This window comes from Schistocerca piceifrons, chromosome 2, assembly GCF_021461385.2.
Source record: "Schistocerca piceifrons isolate TAMUIC-IGC-003096 chromosome 2, iqSchPice1.1, whole genome shotgun sequence".
Lineage (NCBI taxonomy): Eukaryota > Metazoa > Arthropoda > Insecta > Orthoptera > Acrididae > Schistocerca > Schistocerca piceifrons.
In genome coordinates, this window is record NC_060139.1 from 318,289,943 (window position 1) to 318,306,274 (window position 16,332).

General features: G+C 38.4%; 1 protein-coding gene across 2 annotated transcripts in view; it reads right to left on the reverse strand.

Annotated features, from left to right (window-relative positions):
* LOC124776753 overlaps window positions 1-16,332 on the reverse strand; it is a 162,759-nt gene that overhangs the window by 138,136 nt on the left and 8,291 nt on the right. For both annotated transcript variants that reach the window (XM_047251881.1, XM_047251880.1), the window contains exon 2: window positions 5,866-5,917. In XM_047251881.1, coding sequence (XP_047107837.1) covers window positions 5,866-5,917 — 52 coding nt within the window. The remainder of the gene's footprint in view (window positions 1-5,865; window positions 5,918-16,332) is intronic.

Below are 16,332 nucleotides of genomic sequence, written 5' to 3' on the forward strand. Positions count from 1 at the left end.
TAGGACATAGAAGATGAAAGTAAACATGTTTAACCAATTAGTTTTATTATCACATAATTATCAATGTTATGTTTATCTAATGCGTTAAATGACAAATTGTTGCAAACAAATGTTTCTTAACATCATAGGGTAAAATGGCCCTTTGTAGAAACTTCCACTGTGATACCAGCACTACATACCAAACATAGCGTTCACATCTCATGCTCAAAGTGATGCCCATTGGCTTGCATACATAGGGTCACTCTGCAGATGAAGGATGCCCTACTTCGTGCTACTGTTTCCTCTTTGATGGCTGTACAAGCATCAATAATGCGTTGCCTCATGTCCTCTGGTATTGTTGGTTCATGTTGGTAAACAGCATCCTTCACTGCTCCCCAAAGAAAATAATCCAGCGGTGTAAGGTCCAGAGATCGGGCAGGCCACCTAACTGGGCCACCTTGTCCAATCCACCTACCAGGGAACTTACGGTTCAGAAGTCATCGTGCTCGTAAGGTATTATGTGCAGGGCATCCGTCATGCTGATACAACATGACCATTCTCCGGTTCAGAGGACAGTGTCCAAGAGAACAGGAAGATTGTGTCGTATAAATCTGGAGTATTGTCTGCCATTTTGGATGCCATTTATAAAGAAAGGTCCGATAATGGTATCGCCAATAATCCCACACCAAACATTAACTTTCCATGGACGTTGATGCTCTACCTAACGGAACCATTTTGGATTGTCTGCAGACCAATAATGCATATCCCTAATATTGACAATTCCTTTGTTGGACAATGATGCCTCGTCGGTAAAGAGAACATCTGCAAAAAAATTTGGATTAGTCAGAAGTTTTTGCTGAGCCCACCGACAAAATGTTACCCTATTGCGGAAGTCATTTCCATGAAGATCCTGGTGTAAATGAACATGGTAAGGATGAAATTTATGACGCTTAAGAATACGCTGTGCACTTGATTTCGACACACCAACTTCACGTTCAATTTGACGTGTGCTGATTTGAGGATTCACAGCTATGGTAGCGAGCACAGCAACTTCAGCACATTCATCAGTGCGTGTTCTAGGACGATGTCAAGGTCTTGGGTATAAGCTTCCCGTTTCACATAGACGAGATGTGAGATGACCAAACATCCGGCGTGAAGGCGATGGCATGTCAGGGAATCGTCTTCTGTACAGTCGTTCTGCCTGAACAGCATTTTGTCCACCTACAACGGGGTGTAGTACAGGTATGTAGAGTAAGGTAGAAAACAGACATATTAACTTAATAATCATAATGTTTGCTAACAGTACTATCAACAAACAAGCAATCTCATAACGTATTTCCCGTCAACGTACATTCTCCATAGATCAGCAGCATTTCTACCATATTTTCATGTGTGTACATTATACTGTACGGTATAAGTTCCACAACACAACGTTTATTCACAATGTGTTCTACCTCCGTGCCGTCACTAGATTACTCTGATGCACGACTACACTGGCAAGCGGTGTACTGCACGCCAAAGCAACAACAAATGGGATGCTCGGAGGGTGGTGGAGTACAGGAGTTTGCCTGGGTCACAAATCATAAACAAGGCGAAGTGGTAACTGTGGCAGTAGTGGGAACTACGTTGGACACTTTACTAGGTAGAGCCAGGCCCTGCGCGACAGGCACAATGGATCATATAACGCATTAGATAAACCTTATTTTGGGTGTGCAGGATAAATAAGACAACCTGACGGGTGTACACCGATCGGTACTGGTTCATATTGTGTGCGTAGATACATAAAACGTGCAAGAGGAAAACCATTATGTGCTTATGAGAGTTGATGGAAGCAGACCGTATTATTCGTTTTGGACCTCTTGATAAGTATGGAGGTGGGATTACACATGTTAATCACATTGCGATTACGGGCAGCATGGGGTTCACGCCTGAGCCTCAAGACGTGCGCTAGCAGCGCATGTCGGGTGTTTCAAGCGTCAACTTCGCCTCTCAATATCTCGGGATGTAATGGGAATATTGCGATGCAATCAATGCCATTGTGTATGTGCTTTGTCATGCTATGGATTGCTGAAGAAAAAATATAGGAAGTCCATTTAAAAAAACATAAGTTTGTGTTAAAAAACACATATGCTTTCGTTTTAGAATGTTTCCAAATATGTACATTCATGGGCCCCAGCCCTACATTGATACCTGTGAAAGTCGTTTTCCAATAGCTGTTATTGTTCCAGAGATATTTTGGGTGGACAAGATAGCTGGGACACCCTGTATATAACCATAGAAGGTGAATGTTTCCAGAAAAGGGGTCTGATCAGCTTCCACTGTGCTATGGAAATCATCATGGACCTCTTCACATTTCATTTTAGTGCCAAATTCTTGAACTACATGTTAATGAGCATGATGCACAGCGAATTAGGATAAATGACATAGTGCCCTACAGTGTGGATACACATCAGTGGCAGTCAATCAGAATCATTAATGACTACAAGCAAATGTTTTAACGAGCAGTTTACAAGAAACAACCATTGACAAATCAAGACGAGCAAAAACATCTTTTACAACACTAAACAGAGTGTGATTCAGTGCTGGGAGTCTCATATAAGCCAATAAAGTCTTCATTAATGATTGACAGTAAGAATACAAAAGACACTTGTTTGTGAATCGAAGAATCACTTGTTTCGTCAACCATAATAGAAAAATGTTCAGTCTTCTTGATTGAAGCCAATACCTTTCTCAACACAGACTTTCCTAGTAGATCAATGATCTCATTTTGAATATTGTGGGACATCCACTTATACCTCGAATGCACTAACCAATCTTTAAACTCAGGTATGTCATTCTTTCGGAGTTCCAACAATTGAAAAAAATTGGAGTTTGTGCTCTCTAATTGCTAATCCTTGTCAATATAGAAATTGCACAGTAGCAAAAATTGTCTCAAGAGCTAAATGGCCTTTCTTCATATCACTATCTAACTGTTCATTCAACTGAGAGGCCACACTTTGGTTAGTGACAGAATTTAGTTTCAGAACACCTTCTTTGTGTGTAAACGTATTTTCATGAAGACTGAATTTTTCCAAAGCCTTTTCCAGTTAGAAAACCCTATGGAAGTAAATAAACCTTCTTTTTCTGAAGAAAATGGCAATAGATTTTAAGCATCTGCCTCTTTGCAGATTTTGCAAAAAACTTTTTCGGTAGATGCTCCATATTCTAGCCGTGTATATTTGACCAACCAAGACTTCTGAAATGATCTTCCCTTACTGGATTGTCCAGGTTTTGACTGTGAATGGTACTCGCCTGAAGATGACGAAACAATTGACGACACAATATTTGTTGGAGGTTGACTTGCAGTATCATTAACTTCCAAGCATGCCTTTTTGGTAACAAATTTATCCACTGCGAACTTAATTCACAATACACTAAGAGACTAAAGTAAACAAATAAAATATAGTCATATAAAATAGTCCACTAGACACTAAAGCTGGAACACTAAACACATCTGCAGCATGCACTGAACGAAACTATACACACTGAATGACTGCGACAGCAGGGTGGGCTCTATATAGACGCAGCGTCATAATGTCTTGAAGCGTCACGGTGACACGAGGCGGAGGGTTCCAAATGCTTCTGCTCCAGTCCTTTTGATGTTGCTGCAGGCACAGTGCTGGCCTGCCGGCACCAGACTTTACCCGAAGGTTCGTGCACCGGGAAAAATTCTAAGTGTGCCCGCAGCACCATAACACTATCATGATTCACACCACTCATTTTCAGTTAACCTGGTTGCTACCATAATAATTATTTGATTTTTGAGAGGTCTAGGGCCCACTCATGCCCCATGGAGCCGGCGCCTGTGTAGAGCACTAAAGATTTGTTGCCATATAATAAATCTGCTACTGTCTGAAATATGTAATGCATCGCTAACTCAAGGCATTTTTCCAGAGATTAAAATATGCCATTGTTAAACCTCTCTTTAAGAAAGATGATAAGAGAGACATCAGTAACTACTGACCTATTTCACTGCTGACATCATTTTCGAAAATTTTTGAGGTGACGTATTCTAGAATAGTATCTCACCTTGGCAACAATAATATCCTCAGCAAATCACAGTTTGGGTTTCAGAAGCGTTGCTCTAATGATAAAGCCATTTACATGTTCACATGCCAGATATTACAAGAGCATTAAACAACAAAATAGCACCGCCAGTAGATGTTTTCTGTGACCTATCCAAGGCATTTGATTGTGTGAATCGTAGCACACTCCTAGACAAATTGAAGTTGTATGGGATTGATGGTATAGCCAACCAATGGATCATGTCATATCTAACCAAAAGAAAGCAGAAAGTTGTACTTAATTCAACCAACAGAATCCAGGGACATAATTCTGACTGGGAAGAAATCATGTATGGGGTTCCCCAAGTCTCAATCTTAGGTCCACTACTGTTTCTCATATGTGTACACGATCTACTGTCTAATGCACCACAAGCAGAATTAGTTCTTTTTTCAGATGACACCAATACTGTAATCACTTCCAGTATACATACAGAAATGGAAGAAATGATGAACAAAGTTCTCAAAAGTATCACTGACTGGTTTTCTGCAAATGGTCTCACCCTGAATTTCACAAAGACACATCATGTTCAGTTCTGCACATCTGGGGTACAGCACCAGTGATAAGTGTAACACACGGTGATGAAATAAAACATAGGGTGGAAACTTCAAAATTCTTAGGTGTCCATATTGATGAGAATTTAAAGTGGGAAAAACACATTTTGGAACGCCTAAAACAACTTAGTTCAGGCACATTTGCACTTAGAATCATAGCAAATTTTGGGGAGAGAGAAATCAGTAAGTTGACATATTTTGCTTATTTTCATTCAGTAATGTCATAAGGAATAATGTTTTGGGGTAACCAATCTTTAAGAAAGAAGGTCTTCATTGCCCAAAAATGTTCTGTAAGAATAATATGTGGTGCTCACCAGCGATCATCTTGTAGACATCTGTTTACGGAGTTGGGCATTCTGACTACTGCTTCACAGTATATTTATTGCTTCAAGAAGTTTTTGTGAACAATCCACTACAGTTCAAAAGGAACAATGTGGTACATAATTACAATACTAGAAGAAAAAATGACATTCATTACTCAACATTAACATTGTCTTTAGCACAGAAAGGAGTGCACAATGCTGCAACAAAAATTATTGACCACTTACCCAGTAATATAAAATGTCTAACAGGCAGCAAGATAAAATTGAAAAAGTTTCTCCTTGAGAACTCTTCCTATTCTGTAGATGAATTTCTATGTTTGTAATGTGTAAAAGGTGGTAGGAAGGAATTGCTAACTCAATTTGTATATCTTGTTTTCATTTCAGGGGAAAAAAATAAAAAAGTAATTATATGGTGATGTTTAGAGTACAGACAGACACACAAATTAATTTTCAATATGAATGTAAAATGACTCATTCCATATCATGATGATTTATCACGCAAAATCATCCATGGAACATGAAAGTAACTACCTCACTAACTTCAAAAAAAATACACAAGTTCACTTGTATAAAAATGCCTCACGGAAGTACATTTCACCTATAATTCCACCCACGGTGGGAAGGAAGATGGTAGGAGGCATTGTTGCAGTTCATATTTATTGCTGTCTGCACTTTTCATAACATAAAACATGTAATCATGTTTATCACATCCCTCACAGAGAGGATTAAAAACTATGCTAAGATATTTATCGTAATTTGTAACACTCTCACATTTCTTTTAACAGCCTTTAATATTCACTGGGAGAGGTACTATACGACATTGACATCATAATCAGCAACTGAACATGCAATTTTACACATTTTTTGTCTTAAAAAGCATATGAATCAGTTATAAACATAAAACATACCATTTCGTATCTTGTAGACAAGACAGTCACTGGAGTTGATATCCATGTTCCCCTGGCACAAAACAGTAAACCAATATTATGAAAGTTTTATTTTACAAAATAAAAACTTACAGATAACAAATGTAAATGTAGGCTACACCATTATTTGAATAGCCAATCTTACCAATAAAGGATGAGATCAATGGGGAAAAACTAGCCATGAATATACTAATGTAGTCCACATAACTATCACAGCTACATTCATTTTATCACTCTTCAGTAAGAATGAGAAAAGTGCAATAAGAGAGGGACATTTATTTGCACTTGGCAATCAGTCAATATTGACAACATTAAAAATATGTATCTGCTGAAAATGGATGTCAGCCATAAGGAATTAGATGACTGTAGTTTCATCAATTACTGCCAGTATAGAATTCAAACCACACAGCTCTGATATTAACATCCATATTTTTCTACTGCTTCACTTGATATTGCTCATCAGATTATATCTACTTTCAAAAGAATTCTACTAGTCCTTTTGAAACAAACTAAGCATTAAATGTCTGTATACATCTTCATTTCATAACCCATTTCAAAGCTTCAAATACAGTGTAGCCATGGAGTGAAAAGTGCTACAGTTTCGATTATATCAGACGATGACATCTGCTGAACATTCATTCATGTTTAATATACTGGGTGATTATAATTAAAGTTAAACATTCAAACCACTGTAGAAATAACACCACTGGTAAGAATGAGATCAAATTGCAATGGAATATTATTGGAGAAGGGGGAAAACATATGGCAGAAGAAAAATAAATAGGCCTAGTTACAAAATGTAGGAATAGGTGGTGCTGTCAACATCATAATTTAATAGTGATCACTTAAAAATGACAAATGAATCATACAACAATGACTTAGGTGTACGTTTGACATTAAACAAACTGTACTACTCAGTGTGCATGGGTATACAGGTGTGATACTGTTAGTTACGTAAGTCCATCCATCACGACAAGGTCATATCGCATCAAATGAGAAAAACTGGTTTTTAATTGTTCTGAGGCCGAAAACAGTATAAAAAGCATCAATCACATCGGTTTTTAATTGTCCTGAGGCCAAAAATCACATAAAAAGCATCAACCACAACAGTTTTTAAGTGTCCTGAGGCCAAAAACTGTATAAAAAGTATCAATCAAAATCAAATCATATTATTAATTTCCATGTGACTGGCACAAAACATGTTCAATATGCTGTCTAACATTTTCTGCGACAAGTTGAAATTGAGAAACAGCATGTTCCACAATTGATCGAAGTGTTTCCAAGGCCACATTCAGAATATGTTGCGCAATACGTGCCTTCAATGCAACTAAGTTTGCAATCGGAACACTGAACACATCTTTCAGATAGCCCCATCACCAGAAGTCACATGGATCAAGATCAGGTGATCGGGACAGCCAGGCTGTAGGGAAATGCGGCTGATAATTCTAGCCTTTCCGAAATGGCGCTTCAGCAGCTGCTTAACTGTATTTGCAATGTGCAGAGGTGCGCCATATTGCATAAAAATGATCCCACCAACACATCCATGCTGTTGGAGAGCTGAAATGATGTGACTGCACTTACCAGTACAGGTAACAGGACCAGAAGTACCTGTCTCTTAGAAAAAATATGGCCCTATGATAAATGATGCCGTAAACCCACACCACACAGTGACCTTTTCGGGATGTAGTAGTACTGGTTGAATTGTGCATGGATTTTCCATTGCCCATATTTGACAATTCTGACATCTGTCCACAAAATCTTCCACGGCCAATCACTGTCCACTTCCCTATGAGCAAGAAATTCTAAAGCAAAGGTCTCTCTTGCTGGCAGGTCAACAGGAACCAACTCGTGCACATTGGTAAGTTTGAATGGATAGCGAAGAAGAATGTTTCGTAGAATTTTACCCACTGTGCTCACGGGTATGTCCAATGTTCGGGCAATTCTCCATGCACTACACGTTTGCACACCACCACTCATGCCCTCCTGCATTACTGTGGCCACTGCATCCACTGACATCAAATCAACTAATTTCCTCCCTCTACCACATTGCACACCAAAATAACCCATCTTTTTGAATTTCCAAATCATTTTCTCCAGATCCACGGCAGTCATCAGACCAATGCCTCTTTCAAAACTCTTCAGTGTCCGGAACTTCTGCAGAGCGACTGGAGCACTGTCATCATTCTTGTAATACAGCTTTACAAGCAGAACGCGATCCTGCATTGAGACAGTTATAGCGAGCGTTGCAGACACGAAAGGTGGAAAATCCGTATACCCGGCATGTTTATACTGGCTTCAATGGGTCGTGCACATGACAGGTGTTTTCGTTTACATACTCTGAGACATGCAGTGCCATCTATTGATCAATTTTCACACAGTTTTTTTCTATCAGGAGAAAGAAAACTGGCATTCTACGGATCGGAGCGTGGAATGTCAGATCCCTTAATCGGGCAGGTCGGTTAGAAAATTTAAAAAGAGAAATGGATAGGTTAAAGTTAGATATAGTGGGAATTAGTGAAGTTCGGTGGCAGGAGGAACAAGACTTTTGGTCAGGTGATTACAGGGTTATAAATACAAAATCAAATAGGGGTAATGCAGGAGTAGGTTTAATAATGAATAAAAAAATAGGAGTGTGGGTTAGCTACTAAAAACAGCATAGTGAACGCATTATTGTGGCCAAGATAGACACAAAGCCTATGCCTACTACAGTAGTACAAGTTTATATGCCAACTAGCTCTGCAGATGATGAAGAAATTGATGAAATGTATGACGAGATAAAAGAAATTATTCAGGTAGTGAAGGGAGACGAAAATTTAATAGTCATGGGTGACTGGAATTCGTCAGTAGGAAAAGGGAGAGAAGGAAACATAGTAGGTGAATATGGATTGGGGGGAAGAAATGAAAGAGGAAGCCGCCTTGTAGAATTTTGCACAGAGCATAACTTAATCATAGCTAACACTTGGTTCAAGAATCATAAAAGAAGGTTGTATACCTGGAAGAATCCTGGAGATACTAATAGGTATCAGATAGATTATATAATGGTAAGACAGAGATTTAGGAACCAGGTTTTAAATTGTAAGACATTTCCAGGGGCAGATGTGGATTCTGACCACAATCTATTGGTTATGAACTGCAGATTGAAACTGAAGAAACTGCAAAAAGGTGGGAATTTAAGGAGATGGGACTTGGATAAACTGAAAGAACCAGAGGTTGTAGAGAGTTTCAGGGAGAGCATAAGGGAACAATTGACAGGAATGGGGGAAAGAAAAACAGTAGAAGAAGAATGGGTAGCTCTGAGGGATGAAGTAGTGAAGGCAGCAGAGGATCAAGTAGGTAAAAAGACGAGGGCTAATAGAAATCCTTGGGTAACAGAAGAAATATTGAATTTAATTGATGAAAGGAGAAAATATAAAAATGCAGTAAATGAAGCAGGCAAAAGGGAATACAAACGTCTCAAAAATGAGATCGACAGAAAGTGCAAAATGGCTAAGCAGGGATGGCTAGAGGACAAATGCAAGGATGTAGAGGCTTGTCTCACTAGGGGTAAGATAGATACTGCCTACAGGAAAATTAAAGAGACCTTTGGAGAGAAGAGAACCATTTGTATGAATATCAAGAGCTCAGATGGCAACCCAGTTCTAAGCAAAGAAGGGAAGGCAGAAAGGTGGAAGGAGTATATAGAGGGTTTATATAAGGGCGATGTACTTGAGGACAATATTATGGAAATGGAAGAGGATGTAGATGAAGATGAAATGGGAGATACGATACTGCGTGACGAGTTTGACAGAGTACTGAAAGACCTGAGTCGAAACAAGGCCCCAGGAGTAGACAACATTCCATTAGAACTACTGATGGCCTTGGGAGAGCCAGTCATGACAAAACTGTACCATCTGGTGAGCAAGATGTATGAGACAGGCGAAATACCCACAGACTTCAGGAAGAATATAATAATTCCAATACCAAAGAAAGCAGGTGTTGACAGATGTGAAAATTGCCGAACTATCAGTTTAATAAGTCACAGCTGCAAAATACTAACGCGAATTCTTTATAGACGAATGGAAAAACTGGTGGAAGTGGACCTCGGGGAAGATCAGTTTGGATTCCGTAGAAATGTTGGAACACGTGAGGCAATACTAACCTTACGACTTATCTTAGAAGAAAGATTAAGAAAAGGCAAACCTACGTTTCTAGCATTTGTAGACTTAGAGAAAGCTTTTGACAACGTTAACTGGAATACTCTCTTTCAAATTCTGAAGGTGGCAGGGGTAAAATACAGGGAGCGAAAGGCTATTTACAATTTGTACAGAAACCAGATGGCAGTTATAAGAGTCGAGGGGCATGAAAGGGAAGCAGTGGTTGGGAAAGGAGTGAGACAGGGTTGTAGCCTCTCCCCGATGTTATTCAATCTGTATATTGAGCAAGCAGTAAAGGAAACAAAACAAAAATTCGGAGTAGGTATTAAAATTCATGGAGAAGAAGTAAAAACTTTGAGGTTCGCCGATGACATTGTAATTCTGTCAGAGACAGCAAAGGACTTGGAAGAGCAGTTGAACGGAATGGACAGTGTCTTGAAAGGAGGATATAAGATGAACATCAACAAAAGCAAAACGAGGATAATGGAATGTAGTCAAATTAAATCGGGTGATGCTGAGGGGATTAGATTAGGAAATGAGACACTTAAAGTAGTAAATGAGTTTTGCTATTTAGGGAGTAAAATAACTGATGATGGTCGAAGTAGAGAGGATATAAAATGTAGACTGGCAATGGCAAGGAAATCATTTCTGAAGAAGAGAAATTTGTTAACATCGAGTATAGATTTAAGTGTCAGGAAGTCATTTCTGAAAGTATTTGTATGGAGTGTAGCCATGTATGGAAGTGAAACATGGACGATAACCAGTTAGGACAAGAAGAAAATAGAAGCTTTCGAAATGTGGTGCTACAGAAGAATGCTGAAGATAAGGTGGGTAGATCACGTAACTAATGAGGAGGTATTGAATAGGATTGGGGAGAAGAGAAGTTTGTGGCACAACTTGACTAGAAGAAGGGATCGGTTGGTAGGACATGTTTTGAGGCATCAAGGGATCACAAATTTAGCATTGGAGGGCAGCGTGGAGGGTAAAAATCGTAGAGGGAGACCAAGAGATGAATACACTAAGCAGATTCAGAAGGATGTAGGTTGCAGTAGGTACTGGGAGATGAAGAAGCTTGCACAGGATAGAGTAGCATGGAGAGCTGCATCAAACCAGTCTCAGGACTGAAGACCACAACAACAACAACAACAATAAGTTTTTCCCCTTCTCTGATAATATTCCATTGCAATTTGACATCATTCTGACCAATGGTGTCCTTTCTACAGTATCTGAAAGTTTAATTATAATCACCCTGTACTAGGCCTAATATGTTACCTGCAACTCACATACTTAATCGTATATTTTGAAATTTTCCCCTGTGTCTCATTTTTCTGTAGCAATTAGTCGTGGACATTTTGAAGAAATGTGGTTTCATTTATGAACATTTTTAACAGACAACAAAGGTAAAGTTAATGTTTTCATAACTTCGCCTTTATACAAAGAAAGTCTAAAATGATTATATTGATTCCCATAATGGCATACAACAGCACACTTATGTGTATATTTGTTCACACATCATATCAATGAATAAAACTGAACTGTTCCTCATCTATGTAAATAATCTTCCCTGTAATTAGAATTAGTTCTTTTTGCAGATGATACTATATTTAATCCAAGCATACATACAAAAACAGGAGAAATTGTAAACTATGTTCCTGAAAGTATCATTAACAGGTTTTTTGTGAATGGTTTCACTCTCAGTATCAAAAATTCTGCACATGTAGTGGTACTACACCAATGATAAGTGCAACACATGGTGAGGAAATAATAAATAGGCTAGAAACTTCAAAATGTTAAGGTGTCCATATGATGAGATTTGTACTCCTAAAACATATTAGTTCAGTCACATTTGCACTTAGAATCACTAAAAATCTTGGGGAGGGACAAATCAGTACGCTGACACATTTTGCGTATTTTCATTCAAAATGGAAATATATACTGGAATAATGTTCTGAGGTAACTCATCTTTAAGAAAGAAAGTCTTCATTGCTCAGAAACATGCTACAAGAGTAGTAGGCTATGTGGTGTTCACCTATGATCATCTTCTAGACATCTGTTTAATGGGTTTGGCATTTTGACTACTGTTTCACAGTATATTTATTCCTTTGCAAAGTTTGTTGTAAATAATCCACTGCATTTAAAAAGGATAAATGATGCACACAACTACAACACTGAAGAGAAAATGACATTCATTACTCCTCAGTAACGTTGCCTTTAGCACAAAAAGGGGGTGCACAATGCTGCAACAAAAATTTTTGATCACTTACCAGTAATACAGAATGTGTGTGAGACAGAAAAGTAAAAATCTGAAAATTTGAAAAAAGTTTCTCCTTGACAACTCCTCCTATTCTGTAGAAGAATTTCTTTTACTGCATACATACAAACGAGGAAATGGGAATACCAAAGACCCATGTGGGGGACAAAAATGACAACAGGACTCAATTGGACTGCCTAAGCTTTGCAGACAACATAGCAATAGTAAGTGAGACGGAAGAAGATGCAAAGACCCAACTCGACAACTTAAGTAAGGTAGCCAAAAAGGTGGAACTGAGGATTGGCTATGACAAGACAAAGACATTAAATACCAGTGCAGACTGGGAAACACGAGAGGGCACTGTGTAAATGGTGGACAGATTTAAATACCTGGGAGAATTTATAACAGGAAGGAACAGGAGCAAGGAGGGAAAAACAGAGAGGATAAATAAGATGAGGTCAGCCTTCTGCTGTGACAAAAGAGATATACAATAAAAAGAATATATCCACAGAGGCAAAGATAAGCCACTACAAGGCAACGGTGAGGAATGCAGTATCATATGCTGCTGAGACAATTGCACTAGGAAAAAATGGGGCAGCACAACTAGAGAAAGAAGAGAGAAAAATACTGATAAAAATACTAGGTCCCAAAAGAGGTGGATGCGAAGACCTGGCGAAGAATTGTACCGGAACATGAGAAAAATACCCAGGGAAATCAGACTCAAAAGGGCAAGGTTTGCTGGACATGTAGCTAGGATGAGTATGGACAGAATGACGAAGACAGTGTGGGAAACAACGGGGAGGACAAGGGGAAAGACAGGAACCAAGTGGGTTGTTGAATATCGGAAGGACTGGTTGGAATTGGGGATCAAGGTCGAAGGAAAGGAAAATTGGAGGAACAAATATACACCGACCAATATGCCAGAGATCAATGACAGAGAAGAATACAGGAAAAGATTAGAGTGCCACCAGAGGAGCCGAGAGGAGAAACAGACAGCCATAATGGAAGGAGAAGAAGACGATACAAAAGTATTAAAGTCTGCAAACTTTCAGAACTAATGGCACCTACAACTGTCAGAAGCATTGAACGGGAAGAAAGAGGAGTGAAGGAAAAGGACTGGTGAGGTTTAGGAAAAGGGGTAGAGTTTGGAAAAGTCATCTAGGAACCCAGCTCAGGAGAGAATTACAGCACAGGATGAGAAGGAAAGACTTTCCTTCTGATCCCGCCCGATAAGTCTCCCCTGACCTGAGGTTTTGGCAACTTTTCTGAACTCTATCCCACCAGTCCTTTTCCTTCACCCCTCTTCCTTCTCCTTCAATACTTCTACCAGAAAAAGGAGCCACCAGTTCCAAAAGCTTGCAAACTGTAACAGCTTTATATGTTTATCATGACACTGCTGCTTGGTGAGTAGATTTTTATATCTAGGCAACTACATTATATTTTCAAAAATTTATTATCTTTGCTGATATAACTAATTACCTTGTACAGCATTCGCTTTTTCTAATATTTACATTGGCTAAAAGGTAAACAGAAGAAAGAGGTACACCCTCGAGTAAAATTAAGTGAAGGTACAGTAGTAAACATTAATTTATACACATTATTAATTTATACATGTTATTAATAATAACAACATTATTCTTATTACTCATAAAATAGAAAACTAATTCCAATAGTCCATGTAAAAATTACAACAGTTTGTAAAAGACATAACATAGAATATAAGTTCCATAATTCAAAGTGATAGTAGTCCAAAATAAATATCACTTCAGATCTGGCAATAGCACAGCCACCAGCATGGCCACACAAGTTGGACAGACTTTGAAAGAGGAGCCAGACAGAGAATGTCTCATAGTGTAGGGTAGGGAAGCCTCAAAGTGTGTAAAGAAGTCAACCTTCCTAAGTAAGTAAACCTGCAACAAAAACTCTTGGTCTCCCCCAGGACAGGGTCTGGCTATGGGTCAATAACAAGACACTGTAAGAAGATTATATTGTGTATTACATAACTACAGCAAAAGCCTTGAATAATGAATGGCACACCCAGAACAAGACTTTGGTGGCAAAAGAGGACTAAAGACTTGGCAGAAGAAGCTGGGAATATACAAACTATGTTAATGTCTGCAAAAATGAAAGAAATATTAGAAAAGGCTGTGAAATTTAAGTATAATACTATGCCACTACAAGAAGTGAGTTGGGAATGGAAAGAACACACGGATGATTATGTCTCAATATTTTCTGCTGTATAATGGCATAGTGAGAAGAACAGGATTTATAATTTCAAAACTGATAAGGAAAAGTCATTGGAAATTTTGAACCAATAAATGAAAGACTGAGAATAGACAGGAAAACCACTGAAGGAGTAGAACAGTATACACCCCAACAGAAGAAATAGAATACTGATTTAAAGAGAAGTAGTAATGCACAAAAATACAACCTACTCCTAGTTTTAAAAAACTTACAAATATCCTAAGCCCAGAAATAAGGTTTCTGATAAATGGCAGAAGACCCTTTATATTGGATAAGATAAATAATTGTAAGGTACAAACAGAACAAAAGTAATTAAAATTAGAGAAAAACTAGGAGAAAATAGGAAGGATGGAAAGATCATACCAACATAATGGGTAGGGAAGATTTTTTTTAAGGTGACACAGGAGTACAGACCTTAGGGATTTTGTAACTTTGGGAAAGATGGGAACAAATCTCCAGATGATGTCAAAAGTAGGCATTTTGCCTATACCTTGAAGTGAAAAGAAGATATTGCTCAGTTGTTAATGTGTCCGCCCCCAGTAGCTGAGTGCTCAGCGCGACAGACTGTCACACCTAAGGGCCCGGATTCGATTCCCGGCTGGGTCGGAGATTTTCTCCGCTCAGGGACTGGGTGTTGTGTTGTCCTAATCATCATCCCCATCGACGCGCAAGTCGCCGAAGTGGCGTCAAATCGAAAGACTTGCGCCAGGCGAGCGGTCTACCCGACGAGAGGCCCTCGTCACACGACATTATTATTATTTATAGTTGTTAATGTGGCTATTATTTACTTGTCTATACGACACTGCACATTTTTATACAACAAATGACTGAGAGGATCAATAAAGATATAAAATTATACAGGAACAAAATATATTGAGCAGTATCACAGGGTCTAAGATGATGGTGAAAGCAATCCCAAGTGGCATGGGGCGTAAGCAGTATTGGGGGTAAGTAGTGTGAGCGTCATCTTAAGGCACACACTGGAATTGATAGTATACAAAATACCTCTATCAATTAGAAATAAAAGCAATACCATCAGGAAGAAAGTTAGGATTTACTAATTAAACATGCTTTTTATTGTGTTGATGAATACCTGAAGGAGATACTGCCATATATTTTCTAATATTAGTATATTAGAATAGACACTGAATCTCTTGTTACTCATGTTACTGTAGTCACTATTCTATGTAGCATAATATGCAAGCTGAACTTTCCTGCATATTTTAATCTATTCAGCTTCTTAGGTTATTGCTGTCAGTATCAAAAAGTCTGCTGTTGTCCATAAATATAATGTGTAAAAATGTAATTAATATCAGCTTCATATCACTGTGGTTATATGATATAAGCTTTCTGGGCTTCAAATAAATCAAAGTGGAAAGACAATATGATAAAACTCTCCCACAGACTCAGTTCAGCATTTTTTGCTCTGAGAATCATTTCAAAAGTAAGCTCCTCAGACAGTGCTATAATGGCTTACTTTGGTTACTTCCAATCCTATGTACCTTATGGAATAGTCTTTTGAGCATAGTCCATATCATCAATTCAGGCAGGCTAGGAAAAAATCTTACCTTCATCGTCTCGGATGTTATTGAATTTAGCATATGTTAAAATGAAGGGCTAAGTAAGGAACACGTATATTTTTGTTTTCTCCAAATAAATTTCTGCTCCAAGATACAGCCCTCCAAAAATGACACTGCGAACACCATTTTGAAGATGCAAATTTTTGAAAAAAATTTAAAATGCTGTATCTCTGGAACAGTTTTAGATATATTTTTTGAAGATAATTGCTTTATGATTACAAAGCAATACTCCATTTGGGCT